The sequence below is a fragment of the Xiphophorus couchianus genome, chromosome 14, assembly GCF_001444195.1.
Source record: "Xiphophorus couchianus chromosome 14, X_couchianus-1.0, whole genome shotgun sequence".
Taxonomy (NCBI): Eukaryota; Metazoa; Chordata; class Actinopteri; order Cyprinodontiformes; family Poeciliidae; genus Xiphophorus; species Xiphophorus couchianus.
In genome coordinates this window covers 22,930,802-22,949,865 of record NC_040241.1, presented here as the reverse complement: position 1 = coordinate 22,949,865, position 19,064 = coordinate 22,930,802, and the positions used below count along the sequence as shown (strand labels likewise).

The 19,064-nt window shown below is 37.4% G+C and overlaps 3 protein-coding genes across 4 annotated transcripts in view; 2 read left to right on the top strand and 1 right to left on the bottom strand.

Annotated features, from left to right (window-relative positions):
• The window catches only part of LOC114156967 (myelin-oligodendrocyte glycoprotein-like), a 1,059,483-nt gene that overhangs the window by 68,797 nt on the left and 971,622 nt on the right, over nt 1–19,064 (top strand). The gene's annotated exons all lie outside the window — the stretch shown is intronic.
• LOC114156973 (acidic leucine-rich nuclear phosphoprotein 32 family member B-like) lies at nt 558–9,023 on the top strand. Its single transcript, XM_028037639.1, has 7 exons — nt 558–723; nt 3,408–3,557; nt 4,474–4,596; nt 6,582–6,759; nt 6,837–6,925; nt 6,995–7,073; nt 7,998–9,023. The coding sequence occupies exons 1-7, from the start codon at nt 670–672 to the stop codon at nt 8,072–8,074; spliced, it is 750 nt and encodes a 249-aa protein (XP_027893440.1). The 5' UTR covers nt 558–669; the 3' UTR covers nt 8,075–9,023.
• On the bottom strand, nt 10,299–15,224 carry LOC114156959 (coronin-2B-like). Its single transcript, XM_028037605.1, has 13 exons — nt 15,015–15,224; nt 14,713–14,829; nt 14,394–14,543; nt 14,008–14,208; nt 13,813–13,929; nt 12,693–12,797; nt 12,334–12,430; nt 11,794–11,909; nt 11,636–11,726; nt 11,409–11,545; nt 10,986–11,153; nt 10,835–10,903; nt 10,299–10,503 (listed from the first exon to the last, which is right to left on the bottom strand). Exons 1-13 carry the CDS (start codon nt 15,213–15,215, stop codon nt 10,441–10,443), a joined length of 1,632 nt encoding a protein of 543 aa, XP_027893406.1. The 5' UTR covers nt 15,216–15,224; the 3' UTR covers nt 10,299–10,440.

The window sequence follows — 19,064 nt, the reverse complement described above, 5'->3', positions numbered from 1 at the left end:
TCCACTAGAGACGCTAGAAGTCAATGTTTCCTTCATGTTGCCGTTTCCCTCCGTTTTTTTATGTTCAGGTGCTTCAAGAGAAGCCCGGATCTGTTTTGAAAAGAATGAAAAATCATGAAACTTCTTTTTTAACTGACGCCTTGAAGCAATATTTGTGCTGTAATTTTCTAAAACATCCCATCAACTAGTCATCTAACTCGAGTTACATGTGTTCATTTTGCTGTTTGTCGTTTAAAATAGCCAAATTTCTGTTGACACTTGAAAGCAACAACGCCTTGACCCACTTTCACGCACACTATGTAAACGCTGTGTTACTGTATCGCTTTATGATACAAAAGCAGCGTACTTCCGGAAACTGTTTGCTTTTCAAAATAAATGTAAAACAATAAACATACTTTGTATATTATTTCATAAATACGACGCTTTTATTTTGCCTATATATGAAACAAACTGATATATATTTCAATTATGAGCTAGAATGTAAAATAAGTAAAGTTAATGGTCAGCGCGTCTACTGGACCGCCTCAGACTTTTATTGTTGTAGTCTTCGCTGGAAGTTCTTTGTGCTAGCTGTAGCTAACTTCACTCTGTTTCCGCGTGTTGATGCTGAAGAGAGGATCGTGTAGAAACGAGTGTTTTTGCATCGCAGAGAGTCAGAAGTAGAGGAAAATGGACATGAAGAAGAGGGTTTCTTTAGAGTTGAGGCACCGGTCTCCAGCGGAGGTGAGAATCCCGGGTTTTTAACTATTTGATTGCGGTGTGAACTCAACCGGCAGCGGGAGGGGGAGGAGGTAAAGCACATGGCAGCTGGATCTGCAGCTTCACCAAACTACAAACTAATTTATTTGTGTCTTGAAATCAAAGTTGTTCTAAAATAACAGAGAAATTATGAATTTTTTTTAGGTAAATTTATTTGCTGTTGTTCACTCTACCATGTATCTAATGCGAGTATAAACTTGTTGCTGGTGACGCTGAAGTTAGTGTCTGTTTCGAAACTTTAGTAAAGGGTTATTCGCATAATTTTGAGAGTTTGGACTTTGTTGAACTATGGATCAAAATATAAAATCCTTATACTGCTCATACCTGGACTTTATTATTCTAAACTGAATAGTATTTTTCATAAAGTTGGTGATTTGTGAAACATTAGTTTTAATGTGAAACTAAAACTGGTGTTTTAATACCCATTTTTTATCTTTAATATTGCAGTTTAAACTGCAAAGATTACACCAGTCTAGCCTGACCTGAATAGTTATACACTGAATATGCATTCTTAAAAACAGACATAAATTAGAGAAATTTATAAGTATCTTGTAATTTTGAAAATTTCACAAAATTAAGACAACAAACAGAACAAAAGTTTTTAAGAATATTTGTACTGTGTAAATTATCCAGTCAAACTTTAAATTTTGCAATTATAAACGATGTATGATAATTCAAAATCCTGAACTTGTGAAATACCCCTTTACTATAGCTCTGAATTGGATACCAACTTCAGCCTCATACATCCGTGTTTGTGTTTTGGGCCTAGCTAATATCTGGAACTACATTACTACGCAGCTGTATTTGACTCCGATAATATAAAGTGATGATTACCGCAAATTACTAAAATAGCTTTACATTTTTTTATTTCAATTCATGGAAGTTATTAAATATGTTTATAAACCAATAAATATGTGTTGTTTAAATATTACGACGTATTATAATTTAAACTCGGCAGGAAATGAGTTTTGAATGTTAATCTTTTTACATTAAGTAACATTGAAATAGAAGATTAAGCTTTAAATATTAATTTTTGAGTTTGCCTACACTGACCTTTGTGCCCTTTGTGTGTATTTTTACATTTTGTTACTTTAATAGCTGCCTGTACCAACGTTGTGTCAGAAAGTAGTCGGAGCCCATGGCTGTAACGTGCCATTAGGGCGCTAACTCTAGCTTGAAGCTAAAGTAGCCTAACGGTAATTCATCGAAATCTGCCCGATGTGTTATTCATGTCAGTTAAAATTCTCAGGTTTAACATTAAACTTAGAAGAACAATATTGGGTTTATTTTTTTTTTTTTTTAGCGTTTATGGAGGTTAAATAGAGCAAAGCGACGGTTAGCAGATATGAGACCCACGTGACGCCGCTCGTGCGTCGGGAGTTTACAAACAGAGAGGAGGCTGGGTTCCAATAACGACCTGATCAGGACCCGCTCCGGTTCTACAGCTGATCAGGACCCGCTCCGGTTCTACAGCTGATCAGCACCCGTTCCAATTATAAAACTGATCCGTTCCAATTATAAAACTACTCAGGATTCCCTTATATTTATAAAACTGCTAACTGATCCCTTTTATTTTATAAAACTACTCTGTTCCAGTATCAGATTGATGAGGGGTGTTTTCCATTTAGATTGAAGTGAAATATATTTTATAACCATTACAGACTCATTTTCATCCGGCAGGTTAAGTTAGCTGTAGCTTGGTCCACAGGGCAACCAATGATAGGTGTGTAAATCATTAATTAGCAAGTAGCTAGCATGTCTAGAACGTGGGGGGTAAGTGATTGATGTATCAGGGAGTTACCAAGGCATCAGACAGTCGTTGAAAAAAGATGAATGTTCTCCTTTTCAAATTAAAGCCCTGGAATTAAAATGCATCCCTGTTGAGTTGCAGAGCTTTACATGTGAATAAAAACCCTCCACACCTGAAGATAAAGTCCTGCTGAGTGATCAGATCACTCTTTACACGATAATAAAACGCACAAAGAAGCACACTCTAGCTGCTAAATTGTTGTGGGCTGGACACACACAACACTTCAGCAGGTCTGCTGGTGTTTCTGTAGTTTTTAGGAGCTTTAATTACTTTATTATTTAGGCATCAACATGGCTGGGGTTCACTTAAAAAGCTCAGGTTGAGCTACGCTAAAGATTTTTACCAATAGCTTGCTAGTTATTATTGTGGGCATGTTGTTCTTTTTATAGAGATTATATGTGTTTTGCATGCGTTGGTGTATAACCCGTTTATCACAGTGGACTTAGCTTTTAAAAACATAATTTAAATAGTCACCTGATGTCCACCGATAAATTTATGAGAAAATCTGATGTATAAAATCATTCTAATACTGGAATTAGAATAGAATCCTGCTGTTGTTATAGATATGTTCAATTTTGTTCCTCCACTAAAATATTACAATAATTTTATACCTTAGTTTTAGCTGGAAGCTTCTGCAACTGCCTGATCATCTGTTGCGCCCTCTGGTGGCCACTTCAAGCACGTCAGCTCCTTATAAATCATAAAATATTTTTTAAAACTTGAGCTTATAAAATAAAAACTTTACAATAGAGATCATTATTACTGTAAACTAGGGAAATAAATGTGTAACTGTAACATGTAACGAAAAGAGATGGTTTGGTTCTGATGATGCGTTCAGGTGCAGGAGCTGGTCCTGGACAACTGCCGCTCCAGTGAGGGGAAGATCGAAGGAATCACAGAGGAGTTCTCCAACCTGGAGCTGCTCAGCCTCATCAACGTCGGCCTGACCAGCGTAGCGGACATCCCCAAACTGGACAAGCTCAAAAAGGTGAAATCTATTCAGAATCCTCTGGCAACAATGAGCTGATGTTTCTGCAGAGTGTAACTTTTATAAATGGTGAAACTGTCACTGTACCGTAACATGAGACAGATGATCTGTGGGGAAAAAAAGCGAGCTCCTCCATCTTCACCTAGAGCTTACTGGAAACAACCAATCAGAGCCAGGAGGCGGGTCTTAGTGCTGTCAATCACTCATACTCTCTGTTACCCTGCAGCTAGCAGTGAATGTTGTGAATGCTAATGCTAGTTAGCAGTCATCAGTGATTTCATAAATCTAAAAAAAATCTAAAATTTTCTTTTCAAGTTTGAAAAGTAAAAAAGTTGCTAGAAAAAATCTTGTCTCTGGATAAAATGTGAACATTTCTGAGTTCAAAATTTTTATTTTTGAACATTTTTGACTTTTGAAACATTTTGTAAGGTGTTTTTTTTATCTAAACAAAATTCTAGAAAAAAACTTAAAATTCTTAGTTTAAAAAGTCACAAATTTTCTAGAAAAAAAATTCTCAGATTAATCTAAAATATTTTTGAAAAAAACCCTCAAATTATGGACTAGAAAACAAGAGTGAGGAGAACCGAACCGTAACGGTTAGTTGTTTCTCTGCCAACTGCACATTTAGTGGCGAGTACACAGGGTTGATTGACAGCACCAAGCCCCTCCTTCTGGTTTTGATTGGTTTGTTTTTGTGTGTTTTTTCTGATAATAACCCAGAGAGGAGCTGGAGGAGATAAATTCTTTTCACAGATTCTCATAAACATGTTTTTAAAAAAGCTACATGCTGCAGTTTTAAATGAGTTATTGATCTATGAGATTTGTTGTGATGTTGAGAACATTTAGACTTTTTACTACTACAGAGTCACTTTAAATCCCACTAAATGTTTAATTTTACTCCCCTCTGTGTCTGTAGTTGGAGTTGAGTGATAACAGGATATCAGGCGGTCTGGAGGTTCTGGCAGAGCGGCTCGTCAATCTGACGCACCTCAACTTGAGCGGCAACAAGTTCAAAGACATCAGTACGCTGGAGCCGCTGGTAGGTCAGAAATGAGACGCTAACACTTCCAGTTTGGTTGGTCACCGACAGACATGATGCCTGTTGGCTGTGTTGGCTTACAGTCGACCTTCAAACTGGAATATTGAAGCATTCTCACCTAATGACTTAAACATATAATCTGACTTTTTTAGGTTGTCTCACTTTCTTTTCTAAGAAAAAAAATTACAAATGACAGAAAGTACTTTCAAATCCCTTTTGTGACTTGTATTAGGGGCAGGCTGCAATTATTTTTAATTGTTTAATTACGGGAATATAGTCATAATATTAGCTGAATGAAGACACAATCTAGCCTTTTGTTTTCAATGTCTGGATTGACATGACGCCGGCTCCGCCCCCATGCTGACATAGAGCAATCCTCCCCCAGTCATTCCAGGGCACTTGTCAGGAACTGACCAATCAGCGTTCCAAGTACACGTACAGTATCTATCATAGAAAACACGCTGGGGTCAGAGAGATTTTGAGGAAAATAACAGATAATAATGGTCCAAGTTGTCGGTGGGCAATATGCGATTCCGACAGCCGTTACCCAGAACATACAGAGGGCGGAATACAATTCATTACGTTTCCAAAATCAAAAAGGAGTCTGGAATAACGCAAGAAATGGATGATGGACTGCAGCCCACCTCACCTCCAGTTGAACGAAACTGATGGACGGAAACTTTGTAACCGGTAGTAAACATCCCAGTTTTTGACATAACGACACTTACTGATAGCTCCGTGCTAACGACTCACGGCTCTGTGCTAACGACTTAACGACTCACGGCTCTGTGCTAACGACTCACTGCATCAAATAAATTCAGTTAAATTAAAATAACAATGCTAAACATCTATTCATTTCCAGATCAATGAGTGAAGGCAGTTATCCTGGATTTTATCCGTGTAGATTCCAACAGTAGCTCTATGGCAGCATGAAAACAGACTGCAGTAACTGCTGTACTGGCATTTAAACATCGTTTCATGCTACTGTTTATTTCTAAGGATTTTCCTGAAGGCAGATTTTCAGAAGCCGGCTTTATTTTAGTGATTGCTCACCCATTTTGTACGTGCAAAGTGCGTCCCACAGCCTTCATACTTTCATCTAACCAGACTGTTTTGGCCCTCATTTTTCCTCTTGATTTTTATCGTTGATTTCTGCATTATTTAACCTTACAGACCTGACATAGGACTAGTTACAGAATTTTCTTGCCAGCTGTCTTTGCCTCAGTGTTGGTTTATAAGGCAAAAATGACTCAATAAATGTCTGGGGTAACGCATTGAGGTCCATTAGTCTGCCTAAATAACGGCGTGTTTGTCGGAGGACAGCTCTACTTCTGCTGGGGGGCGGAGCCAGCGTCATGTCGACTGCAGCCAAACTGGTTTTTACATCATTTTTTAAGCATTTATGAGGCAAACTTGAATCTGTTGCTGCGCAAGCTATTCAGAAGGTGTTGCTAGGTAACCAAAGTTGGGGGAGGGAGGTCTTGAAACTGCTTGTTACGCAGCAGGTTGTTGCTAGGCAACCAAAGAGTGAGTGAGTTAGTTTATTCCACCAAATTCAATTCAAAAATACTTTAAATTAATTAGTAATTTCTTAGCGAGCTGTGAAAGGTTCAGTAGCTAAAGTGAAAATGCCTACATCTCCCAGAATGCTCTGCGTTTCTGGATCAGTTATTTAATACTCTGAGATGCGTTTTCTGTTGATATGAATCACGTTCTGATATCAATGTTGTTGTTGATTTATTGTCCAGCCTTAGCCCTGCCCTAATATTTAAAACAAGATGGCCGCCCTGGCCGTACTGACAAAACGGTGGATTTTCCAAAAATGTAATTTTCAAAAGCCAAAAATGTGATGATTGATTTATGGGCTAGCCCTTTACTGACAGCCGAGTTGGTGAGTAGTTGTGAAGCGGAGGGAACCGGTTCTGTTCCTGGTTCTGCTCCGGTCCAGGCGGCTGAACATTTTTTGGGGTTTTTTGCCGCTGCAGAAGAAACTTCCTCAGCTGAAGAGTTTGGACCTGTTCAACTGCGAGGTGACCAACCTGGGCGACTACCGGGACTCCATCTTCTCGCTGCTGCCTCAGCTCACCTACCTGGACGGCTACGACGCTGACGACTGCGAGGCGTCCGACTCGGACGGCGAGGCCGACGCCGTCGATGATGAAGGTCTGTGCGGCGCCGCCAAAGCTCAACAAACTGTTCGCCGTGTTTGACGTTAATCTGAACCTTCTGCGCCCAACCAGGAGAGTCGGAGGAGTTCTGGGAGGAGGAAGAGGACGATGAAGAAGATGTGGTGGCGAAAGAGGACGACGACGACAGCGGTGATGATGAGGTTAGCTTCCTGCTTCATCTCACCTTCATCAAGTTGGTCATCACATTAACATGCTAGTGTTTCTGGCAGGAGGGGGGGGTGAACGGAGAGGTGGACAGCGAGGAAGATGACGAGGATGATGATGAAGAGGATGACGAGGAAGATGAAGGTGAGTAGCCGAGCTCTTCTGCTGGTTTAACCTCCAGTTTGAGATAAAAACATGATTTTCTTTTTGAAACGCCTTAAATAACTTTTCAAACCATGGAAAGTTTGAAATATTCAACCCTCTTTAGTAATGCACCTAAATAAAATACATCCTGGTGCAATTATTTACAGAGGGTTTTTTTAAAAAAAATATTATCTTTAAGGCCTTAAAATGTCTTAAATTCATTACACAAAATGTTAGCCTTAAATACGATAGTCACAGGTCTTGCATTTTATTGTGGCAGGAATATTTAATCGTCTATGTAGTTTGTTTTTTTTCTTTGAAGGACTTTTTTGTCAGGAAAATTGAGTTCTGTAGTTTGAGGCGGTTGCTAACTAGCTGCTAATGTACCTGTGCTAGCTAGCTAGCTTTTTTTTTGCATTTATTATGGGTGCAAATTGCTAAGTTTCTGCTGCCAGCCCATAGTCGCACCCAATCATCTCCTATATTTATATTTTTCAGTCTTAAATTTTATTCAAACTGGCATTAAAAAGGTCTTAAATTCATGTATCTATGATTAAGGCCTTAAAATGTCTAAAATTAATTTTAAAAATGTAAGCTGGCCTTATATGCATTAGTCACTGGTATTAAATTTTGTTGTGGCATGAATATTTAATATCATATGTAGTTATGTGTTTTTCTTGTGGTTCTTTTCTGTCAGGCAAAAGTTTGAGTTGCACACAAACATCTTCATTGTGTTTACTAGCTGCTAATATGTTCCTGCTAGCTAGCTAGCTTCTATGCATTTGAAAAAAGAAATTTCAAACTTCACTTTTATTCAAATTGGCATTAAAGTTCTTGAAAGTTTTAAATATGACTTTCGGAAACCTGCAGATGCCCTGAATTAGTAAACAGTAAAGTTCAACGGGTAACTTGTTTCCTCCGCAGACGAGGATTCGTCTCCGGTAAAGGGACAGAAGAGGAAGAGAGACCAGGAAGACGAAGAGGGTGAAGATGATGAGTGAACCCTCCCAGTTTCCCATCAGCCAACACCAGCTCTGCTTCCACTCCCACTGGGCTGCATCCCATCCGTTAATCCTCCAAAACCAAAATAACTTTCTCCTCCATGCTTCACGTTTATCTTTTATCAACAATCCGCTCAACTCCTCAGATTCTTCCTACGTTTTTTTGTAGATTTCTTATAAACTCAGGAATAAAATGTAAAAACAAAAAGTTAGAAGACATTTATAAACATTTTCTTTCCTCTTAAAATATGGGATTTCTTCCCTTTTATTATTTTTTGTCATATTTATACAATCGTCACTTTTTCAGGAGCTCAAATGACCAGATTTAATTTTTATCAGTTTAATTTCTTTCTCTGAATACATCCGACTATATTTTACCAAGTTTGTAATATCTTCACAGAAAACACGAAATCTAATATTTTCCTCTTCAAAACATCTGCAGCCATAAAATAAAGCGTCAGTTGATTTAACGTTTCGTTGGTCGATTCCATCAGAAGCCGTTTGTGTGGTGATGTAAAATAATAATATGTGAAATGATTAAATTCAGGTCGGTGGATGCAGGTTTTCTTATTTTTGAGGTTTGATTCTCGTTTTTTTCCCCCCTTTGACCTTTGACCCGATCTGTCGTCCCGGTTCCCCGCAGCCAGCTGCGCTCAGGGCAAACTGTGTTGTTTTGTTTGTGTTTTTTTGCCAGCAGAGCTTTTTAAAAAATCTATTTTTTCAGAGAAAGTTTTGTTTACTTTTGTATGGCTGCCTCGAGGCGCCGTCTCTCTCTCTCTCTCTCTCTCTGTCTCTCTCTCCGTCTGCCTCGGCGTTCGTTTCCAGAGAGATCCGTCACTGTCGCAGCGAAGCCATGAGGTTGTTTGCTTGTTTTATTTTTATTACTTTCTGTAAGTTAAAAATGAGAAATCATACAAAAGGACTCTGTAAATAAAATCTTAACATTTTCCTTCTGGTGTCTCTTCATGTCTTCATTCTGAATTTGCACGAAAATGTTCCTAATAAAAACATTTTTGTTAAACTTTTATTGGTAAATTTCTACATAAAAAGTTGTAAATTGTAGAGAAACAGAAATTTACCCCCAAAATTCTAAATTTCTTTAATCTAAAAGAAATTCTAGAAAAAACTCTAAACTGTCAAAAGTTAACAATTTGTCATGTTGTGAAAATCTTAAAGTTTGAGATTTTTGAGTTTTTAAGCTCAGAAATGTCCTTTTTTCTAGAAAAATACAACTGAAAAATCTGAATTACAACATTTAATTTCCCTTTGGGATCTATAAAATATCTTTGAATTGAAGATTTCTTTGGTGGAAATCTATTTTTCTATTTAAAATTACCCTCATATGCTGTCGTATATATTATAAGAAGTTACAAAATAAATTTTCTCTAACTTCTAGTTATGACGTTTGTCCACAAGGGGGCAACAAATCAACGTTTTAGGACGAAATTAATTTATTTCTCTCGACAATCTGTTAGTTCGGCCTGGGGCTGAACGATATGGGTTAAAAATCTAATCTGTAAATTATTTTTTTTATCATTACAAATTACAGAAAATAAGTTTTTAAAAGTCGCCTTTATTTGAATCATTTCTTCTGGTAATTGACTTGAATTCAAAGTCCAACTAAATACAAGCTGTAAAAGCGAAATGGTTGACTTTTGAATATTTAATTGTTATGACTACAAAATTTGATTTGATTAAACTGGTTTATCAAGTTTAACCTCCACAACATTTAGCAGTTTATAATTATTTAGGATCTACATCAATTGCTTCAGTCGTTTTTGTTTTATGATGTTTTATAACATTTGCTTTTACTGTCAGTCAAAATTATCTATACTATTGAATGCTGAACAGTTTATCCCTATAAAACTAATAGTTTTCATTTCATTGCATGAAACGTCACAAACAAAAATAAAGTAGTTCAATATCTGACAATTTTATGCATTTCTTGTTTTGTTCAGAGAATTTTTCCCAGATTTAATCATTTCTCTCAGGTGACCTTCAGCTTCCACTGATTATTGTTTACAGTTGCTCAGCTTTACTCAAAGATTGTTTCTAATGTTTACTGTAAATAACTTTGTACTTTGCACAATGCTGTGAAAATGATGGAAATTTTCAGGATTTGGCACCAAGATGTGACTTTGCTGCATTAGAAAACACTTCCAGAGTGAAGAGTCACCAATTTATAACATTTAGTACAAACAAACATTAAATACTGATGTTTTCTGTCTATTCATTTCATTTAATTATCAAGTTTTAATCTTATTTTCACAATTTTTATACATATAAATTAAACAGTTCTTTGTTTCTGGAGCAAAAGTGAAACAGCTTCCATGTTGTTGAGGTCAGTGTGAATAAATGTGATTGGGTCAGAAGGTCGCCCTCAGGTTGCTCCTGTTCTTTATATTCACCTCCAGTTTAGCGATTCTCACCTGCAGGATGGAAACAACCAGTCAGAATCATTTCATACAGTTTTTTTTATTATTTTAAATTTTTTTTAAGTGCCTAAACTTTGTGTAGATTGCTGCTGGACCTATAAAAAAGCTTCTTGTGATTACTATTATCATCAAAGATCAATTATTAATAAATGATTAATAAATTCATACAATGAGTTTGCCTTCAAATATTTTTGACCAAGAAAAATGCACATTTTCTTAACCTGTCAAACAAAATGCAGACAAACTTCCACATGTTAAAGTGAAAAGTCATTTTTTTCATCTGTCTTTTATAAACTATAAAACCATTTTCTGTTTTTGAACTGACCTCTTTCTGATGCAGCTCCTCCTTCAAGCCTCTGATCTCGTCTTGTTGTTTGTAAAATGCCTCCAGGAGCTGAAGCAGAGAGTCTGTCTGTGAGTTTATTCTGAGAGTTTAAGAGTTTGTCTTTAATTATGAATCTGTGGTTCTGTTGGACCTCGCTCTCGGTTGTCGGTGGCGGTTTCTTGGCCGGTTCGCGGCAGTGAGGTGTGCAGCGGTACGACCACAGCGGACTCTCCGTCTCATCCGGCTGCCAGCCCGACAGATCGCTCAGCTCTCTGGGGTATTTGGCGTCCTGATAGGCCAGCTGCTCCTCCAGGAAAGCCTGAAAACAATAAAACATTTAAACAAAACCAAGTGGAGACGTTTACACAACCAGAAAGTAAAGTCATCCCAATTGTTTTTTTTATCAATTAATCAGATATTTGGGTTCTTAAAGGTTACATTTTTTGAAAATTTGGATTTTTCCCTTTGGTTTCCATAGTTCAGATTGATGTGAGCGCTACCCGGCGGCCATCTTGTTTTGATGATACTCCGTCTTGCATCTCTCAGTGTTTTGTGACTAAACGTATCAGCGTACCTTTTCCATAAAGTCCAGGTTTGTGTTTGTCTGGAACCTGACGGCGCTCAGCTGCCTCAACTGGTTTTTATCCGCAGGAATTTCAGCGTACGGGTTTTCCACACGAGCCTCCGGCCTCAAGGACATCAGCACCGGGCCTGAAGAGGAGAAGAGATCCCTGCTACCCGCTGACATAACCCTAACCCTAACCATCTGTAACCAGTGGGATGTTTGTGAGGGTTACATACCCCTGTTGATGCCCAGCAGCCACTCCTGAGCCGTTAAAGCTGGCTGGTTTCCAGCCGTCATTGGATACAAATCCTCGTGGAAAACCTCAGACTGGAACAGAAAACCTCACCTCATCAGCTGCTATCACCAATAATAACGAAACAACAATGATCAATACCTGTTTCCGTGGTATGATCATCGACAGAGGCTCTAGCAGGTCTTTGACGGCAATTAGCCGATAAAAGCGGAAAATCTCACACGCGCTCACATCCAGGCCGCGTTTCGGCATCACACCTGAAATCACAACACAAATATGAAATGTTTCAAAAACAGATTTAATCTGAACTCTTTCTATTGTTAGCTGTCACTCATTGTTACTTTTCAGAATGTGTCCAAAGTTTGGGCTGGGGGCCATTTGTGGCCCTTGAAATGACTTTAAAGCTAACGCTAAATCAAAGTTAGTTAGCATTGAATTGGTTAGCATGAGTCCTGAATATTCACTCATTGTTCAGTGTTTCACAATCCATTATGACATTGGTTTTGGTTTGTATCCTGGTTCCTTTTAGCAGATCAAACTCATTTTCGGGATGTCTGTCCCCAATTCTTACTTTCACTATATTCAGAATCTATGTAGGCTTCTTTATTATCAGCACTTTCTCAAAGCGAACTTGTTTTCTCCATTTTAAGTGATTTGTTGTTTTGAGTGTGATAATCCGACCCAGTCCTTTCTGTGGCAGCAGGGATCTGTACTCCATCAGGAAGCTGATGTAGGGTTTCTCAGAGCTCAGCTCGTAGTATCTGATGTTCCCGTCCCCCTAAAACAAAACAACAACATTCATGCCAAACCTCATTGCTGCTGTTTTTAATACTAAAGTATTTAGAGGCAAATACTACAATCAGGAACCAATCAGAAGTACTTCTGATTACCAATTTAGACCAAAAACCTTGTAAACATCACAGGAATTACACTGAACCAATGATTGGTAAATAATACTTTACTGAACTTGGAAAACATTTTAGTGTTCAGACCCAACATGTTACATTAATTATTCTGGATTTAATTAGCATTTTAAAAACCTTTCCAGCCAAGTAGAGCATCTGTGTATCAGGGTCGTAGAACGGGAAGAGAACTCCTGCAGATCCGTCCAGATCTTCTTCATACAGAGGCTCTGATAAATCATCCTGCACACAGGAAAGGTGTTTTAGGTTTAAACAGCTGGAAACACAACGGAGGCGTTTTAGTACTTAGAACAAAAAGGACCTATTAAGGGATCATTTACTTCCTGTTTTGGACTGAATCTTGCATATGAATTACAAACGGGTTCATTTTCTAGTTACAGCATGACTGGGGGTTCATTCGTTTTAATCTAAGGTCATTTTATTTATATATCACATTTTCAGCAACAAGGCAGTTCAGAGTGCTTTACATGAATTAAAAGGAAATACAAACAAAACAACAAACCAAAGGAAAGAGCAAAATAAACTAGAGTATATAAACTAGATCCTCCTGATCTAGATTGCTAGGTAGGTGTAAATACTCCATTCCTGTTCAGAGTTGCTGGATGCTAAGTTTGTTCTGGGTTGTTAAATAAGTATAAGTAAGTAATCTCTGGACTTTCTAAGTATGCTCTAAATTTGTAAAAGTAGTGAGTACTCCACAGTTTCTAAGGAACGATAAAAACAAAGTGTTGTTGTTCTGGAAGATTTTTTTCTGTTTTCTAGTTTGTTTGGGAAGGTCTCAGTCTCGGTTCGGTTGAAGTTAACTCTTTGAATGCATATGAACGCATGAAAAACAGGAAGTGGACTACAGCGCAGGGCATTCTGGGTAAATTCAACCAAAACAAACATGCTAGGCTAGCGCTAGCGGGGGAAATGACTCGTGGTCTTTAACAGAAGACAAGAAAAATCCTCCAACCGCTAAAATCTGAGCTACTCCATTCTTGTTTACATTTTGCAAAGAGGGAAGTTGCGCTCAGGTTCTTCTTCAGAGGCTTTCAAACTGTTTCCTTCAGTGGTTCTTGGTGCAGCGCCCCCACTGGCGAGGAGGGGAAAAGGTTTTTCAAAAGGTTTGGCTGGTTTGACTCAGTGCGTTGTGAAAGTGAACTCCAGCAGCTGAAAATGTAAAAAATGTTGCAGTTTTGGTCTCCAGCTGAACCCTAAACTAATTCTAGCTGCTGGTTTTAGAATAAAGTCTTACTGGGTCCCAGAGGAGGATCTGTCTGTGGTTCCAGGGCGAGCTTCCAGTGGACAGGAGCATCTTCAGCCCTCTGATGTATAAAACCTTGTTAGCCCTGTGCGTCTTGTTGCTGGAAACCTGTAAAACCAAATAGTAACATGACTACCAGTCCCACCAATCGATATACAATCCAACAGGAAACACTAAAAAAACAACCTGTAGGATCTTCCCGGTCCGCGGCTCCAGAACCCGAATCCGCCTGTCTTTAGACGTGACCGCCAGTCTGCTGCCGTCGATGTTGAAGCTGACGGAAAGCAGCAGCGCCTCGGACGGGTAGCGATGGTGGACGGGCATCAGGACCACTCGGACCGGGTGTCTGATCACAGAACCGGAATGGGACACATCCCAGAGGAGAACCTGGACAAGGTTTCAATAAAAAGTTTGTGAACAAACATCAATTTTGATTTTAATTGTGTTTTTTATTTAATGGAAACACTGCAGTTGTGAAATTGTTTTTTTCGTCTTCAGCGGAATATAAGCGACGTTTTATTATTTGTACTTTTATCCGTAGAGAAATGTCACTGACTAAAGAGGCGGCTGACCTTGTAGTCGTAGCCCGAGCTAAGCAGCAGGTTCTCAGCAGTTGGATGCCACTCAATGATAGCCACCCTCCTGCTGTGACCCGTCAGAGTCTTCCTGGCCTTGGTCAGGTTCTGTTGGACCCCACAAACTGGAATATCCCAAATCTTCACCTGAGTTCAGACGCATAATCATGGTTTTATCCTCTATGATGTAATTTCTAGTAACGTTGAACCTGACCTTGATTTTACGTTTAACCATAAAATAAAGTCTGAACCAAAGAAAACCTTTGGAAAAAGAACCTTTAAATGTGAATAAACAGAGTAAAACATGGCTGCTTACAGTGCAGTCTTCAGAGCACGAGGCGATGCAATAATCGTTAAATGGATTCCATTTGACGTCCAGGACTCGGCCGCTGTGACCACAAACCCTCGGACAGTGAGGGTCTACTCTCCCCAACTGGAAGACATTTTACTTTGCTAAATTAAATTAATTATTTAAACATTTCTAACCAAAAGTTTAGTTTGTTTAGTTTTCTTTGGACAGTAGACAGACAAAAGGTCTTCAAGGCTTTGTCAGTTTAATAAGTAGCAGTAAAATGATTGTTGTGTTGGTTGAAAGTAACCCTAGTTTGACCTACATACACAATGAATGGGCAGGACTAGGAAGGCCCCGCCCCCGGCGCACTCCGTCACCACGGCGATGAAGCAGGGATTGGCTGAGCAGTAGTGGTTGTCATGGACGCTTCTTGTGATTGGCACTCCATCGTAGCTGTGCTCCTTGGTCGCTGGCTTCCCGAAGACGTAGCGAAACTTTGAGCATCGGAAAGACGAGCGCCACGACATCTGGAGGACAGGAAGTGACAGAACAGGAAGTGACAGAACAGGAAGTGTAGAGAGTTTCACACCAACTACAGAGCGGACCCTTAAAGGGGCAGTATGATGTGTTTTCCACGCACATAGTGCCATTTTATAGCACAATTTCTCTTTAAGTCTTTAGAAAAATGGAACTGCGCCTCGAAGGCGGAGCTAGGTCCTCCCAGGCGTTTTGTACAACTAAATGGTTGCCATGGAGATGAAAAGATTTCTCAGACATGCGTGAAAGAATCCAGTTTTGCTTTTGATGAGGAAATAACATCATAACATGATTTAAAGCTAAAAAAAATTTATTTTACATAATACACTGCAAAAATACTAAATCTTACCAAGTACTTGTCTAGTTTCCAGGGCAAATATTTTGAAATAAGACAAAATTAGGATCTTGGTTTAAGGCAATAATTCCTTAATACAGATAATAAAATTTAAAGATTACTTCTGCCAGTAACTAGTGTAACTTGTTTCCTGTACTACAAGCAAAATAAATTCTCTCCCAGTTGGAATTTCTTCTTCTGGAAAGATTGTTTTGAAATTTGAAGTTGGACATTTTAATTTCGGAATAAAAATTTAATTATAAAGTTGTTTTTCCTGATTTAATGACGGTTTGCAGTTTTTATTTTTCTCACCAGATTCTCTTTGACGTTGTTTCATTATCACAGCCATTCTGTAATTTCCTCCTATATTATTACTAGAATTATTACTTTATCATTATTTTTCTCTTCATTAGTAGTAGTGTTGTTAATTTTATTATGATTAATAATAAAATTAAAGACTTCTGTATTGTTTTTCCCATCATTTTATTCTTATTCTTCCTTCCTGTACCATATAAAAAAACCTCCCAGGTTCTTATTTGTTCTTATTATTTTCTACATCTTCCTTAGTTTACTCGTTTTACCTGCAGTTTATGAAAATAAAACGTTGTTTTTTCATCTCATTTTCCTCCCATTTTGAGCCTCAGTAAAATCCCAGAACCTTGCCGTGCCAAACTCAGCAGCATCATTATCGGTCCTGATCAATAATGCATCCAGCCGCAGTTATAGGTTCTCATAATTGTATAAATAATAAATCAGCATCTTTCACGCTTCATGGTTTTAATCGCACCATCAGTTCACCTTGCAAATTGAAAACCTTTTGTACAAAACGTTTTTAAATATTTATGCTACAGCCCGTCTTTTTGCTGAGACCAACGTCCGCTGACCTTTGACTTTTTCTGCTAAAGATCAGCTGGCTGGGCAGAGAAAATGTAATAAAACTGTTTATAAAACAGGAAAAAAGACAATAATAACACAAAGTTATTTAAAGTTACAAACTTTCTCTGACATAAAAGATGAATAAAGTCTCACCTTGAGTTGGTTGAAGGTTCCTGCTGCTCCTCTTCCTCCAAACAAACATGAGTTTAAGTTGGTGAAACGTTTTATTGTGGATCTAAATATAGACCAACCTGACCTCTTACTGGAGGCTCCACTCTTCTTCTTCTTCTTCTTCTTCTTCTTTTCCTTCTTCTTCTTCTGATCCATGACGCCTGGCCTCTGCTTCCTCATTAGCCGAGCCGTTTATGCTCGGCTGCTCGGCGACAAACACCCGGCTACAATCTGATACGACTACAGCCACACACACACACACACACACACACACACACACACACACACACACACACACACACACACATCAAACACAAAGACCGTAATAACGCCTGTGTGGGTGAACCTGTGGGAAACCAACAAATTTCTGTGAAATAATTTACATTTTCGGTGAATCTGATCTGATCTTGCTGCGTTATAAAACAATTTATTCTTTACCGTCCTTCATTGGAGACATTTTAGTTTTTCACAGGTCTTCTCGTTATGCTGAACTTTGATTAGGACATTAAAGTATCTTGACAAAACAAAACGTTGTGTTGGGTTTTTTAAAATTCAATATATATGCATATTTAAAAAAAAATAAAAAGTCATCAGTTGCACATCCTGAACAATGTTTCTGGTCCAATAACTGCACAGTATTGTTTTTGTACAGTACATTATTATTATTATTATTATTATTATTATTATTATTATTATTATTATTGTTAATCTGGTTTTTTAAATATATTTTTTTACATATTTTCTAACACTTTTACAACTTATTTGTCAACTTATTAGGGCTGAAATGATTAGTAAAATCATTCGTGTTAAATCGATTGTTGAGATAATCCTCAACTAATTTAATAATTGATTAATCGTTTTAGAATCACCTGGTTCATATTCTGTAATTCTTTTTACAAAACCTCCTATTATTCACCTTTTGCTACATAATTATTAATCAGTTAATTTCATGTTGATGTTAAAAGTATTTTTTAGCTGCAGATTCATCCTTTGCTACAAATAACCAAACATTCACTACATGAATGTTCTTGTTTATTCTCCTATTTAAAAATGTAATTTAATTATTTATTTATTTGCATTTTTTATGTACTTCTAATATTGTGTAAAATTATCTTAATTGGTTAAATGAATGACTTAATTAATAGTCAGAATAAGCAATAGATTAATCAATAATATTAGTTTCTCCTTTAGATGAGGACTCAAAACATTATTTATTATTTTTTATGAATAGATGTTAAAGATTTCTTTCTGAGTTCATTTTTATTTGCTTTATATTGGAATTATCATCTTTATATTTTCATTTTATGTGATTCTTACATCTTGTTTTGATGTAGTTCATGTGTTTTATCTCTTTCTTTGTTATTGCTGTTAAAGTTGCATTTGAAACAATGAGATATTAAGAGGTTTTGATTTAAATAAAAACAGTTTGGGTTTTTTCTTCAGAACATTCTGACGTTCTTATGAAGTCACAGCGGCGCTGACAGCAGTTCTGGTTCTGGTTCTGGTTCTGCAGCTTCTGCAGCTCTTGGCTTCAGTTTGTTGGGAGATTTTGCTGCTTTCATGTTAAATCTACTAAAATCAGGTAGGAAAACTGGAAACAATCCTGCAAAGAGTTAGGGTGGAGTTATGGTGGAGTTAAACCTGCAAAACAATCAGAGTTTTCACACAGAAAAGTCTGAGTTTAATGTGGAAAATGACAGAAATATTCATGAGTTTTATTTTTAACTGCACGAAGAAGAAACATATTCACCTGTTTGTGGTTTGAAATAGTCATCAAAGTAAATAAATGCGATTTTTTCTCTGCTGCAGTTAGATTTAAAAGTAAAGGCAGTCGTTTTCAAGTTGTCACTTTTCTTTAAAGTGTTATTTTTAGTTAACTTCTGCCTCTAAAGAAAGGAAAATTAAATTTAAATTTCATTTAATGGTTTATTTTTGGGGGATTTTTGCTGTAAAATTGCATTCAAATTTTTAGGCTCAGTTTTCAAACCAGTTTCGGGTTCATGCTTTAACTTGTTTGTTAGTTAATAATATTTTATTATTCCACCATCCAGATTGACTAAAATAAAATAAAAAAACTATAAAGTTGCTTTCAAAATATTTGTAGGCTGAAGGAGATGAAAAACGTTTAATAAACTAAATTTAAATGTACAGAATCATCATGAGGCCATTTTTGGTTAATTAACCACAGCTGACCTCTTGTTTCTGTTTTTGAGGTCTTGTCTTTACATCTTATAAATAATAAACATGTTTATGATTTAAGGGTTAGGTTAACAGTACAACCAGAGGAGCTCTGTGTGTGACGTCATTTAGCTCCAAGTTACGTACAAAACAGCCGTATGGCTGAGTTAGTGCAGATAATTAGGCTTTTAATTGGCATCATCCTAATGTTTACATCACTAGTTATTCTAATAACAGATTAGAACAACTTTAAATCCTCAGTAAAAGTTTATTTTGCAAA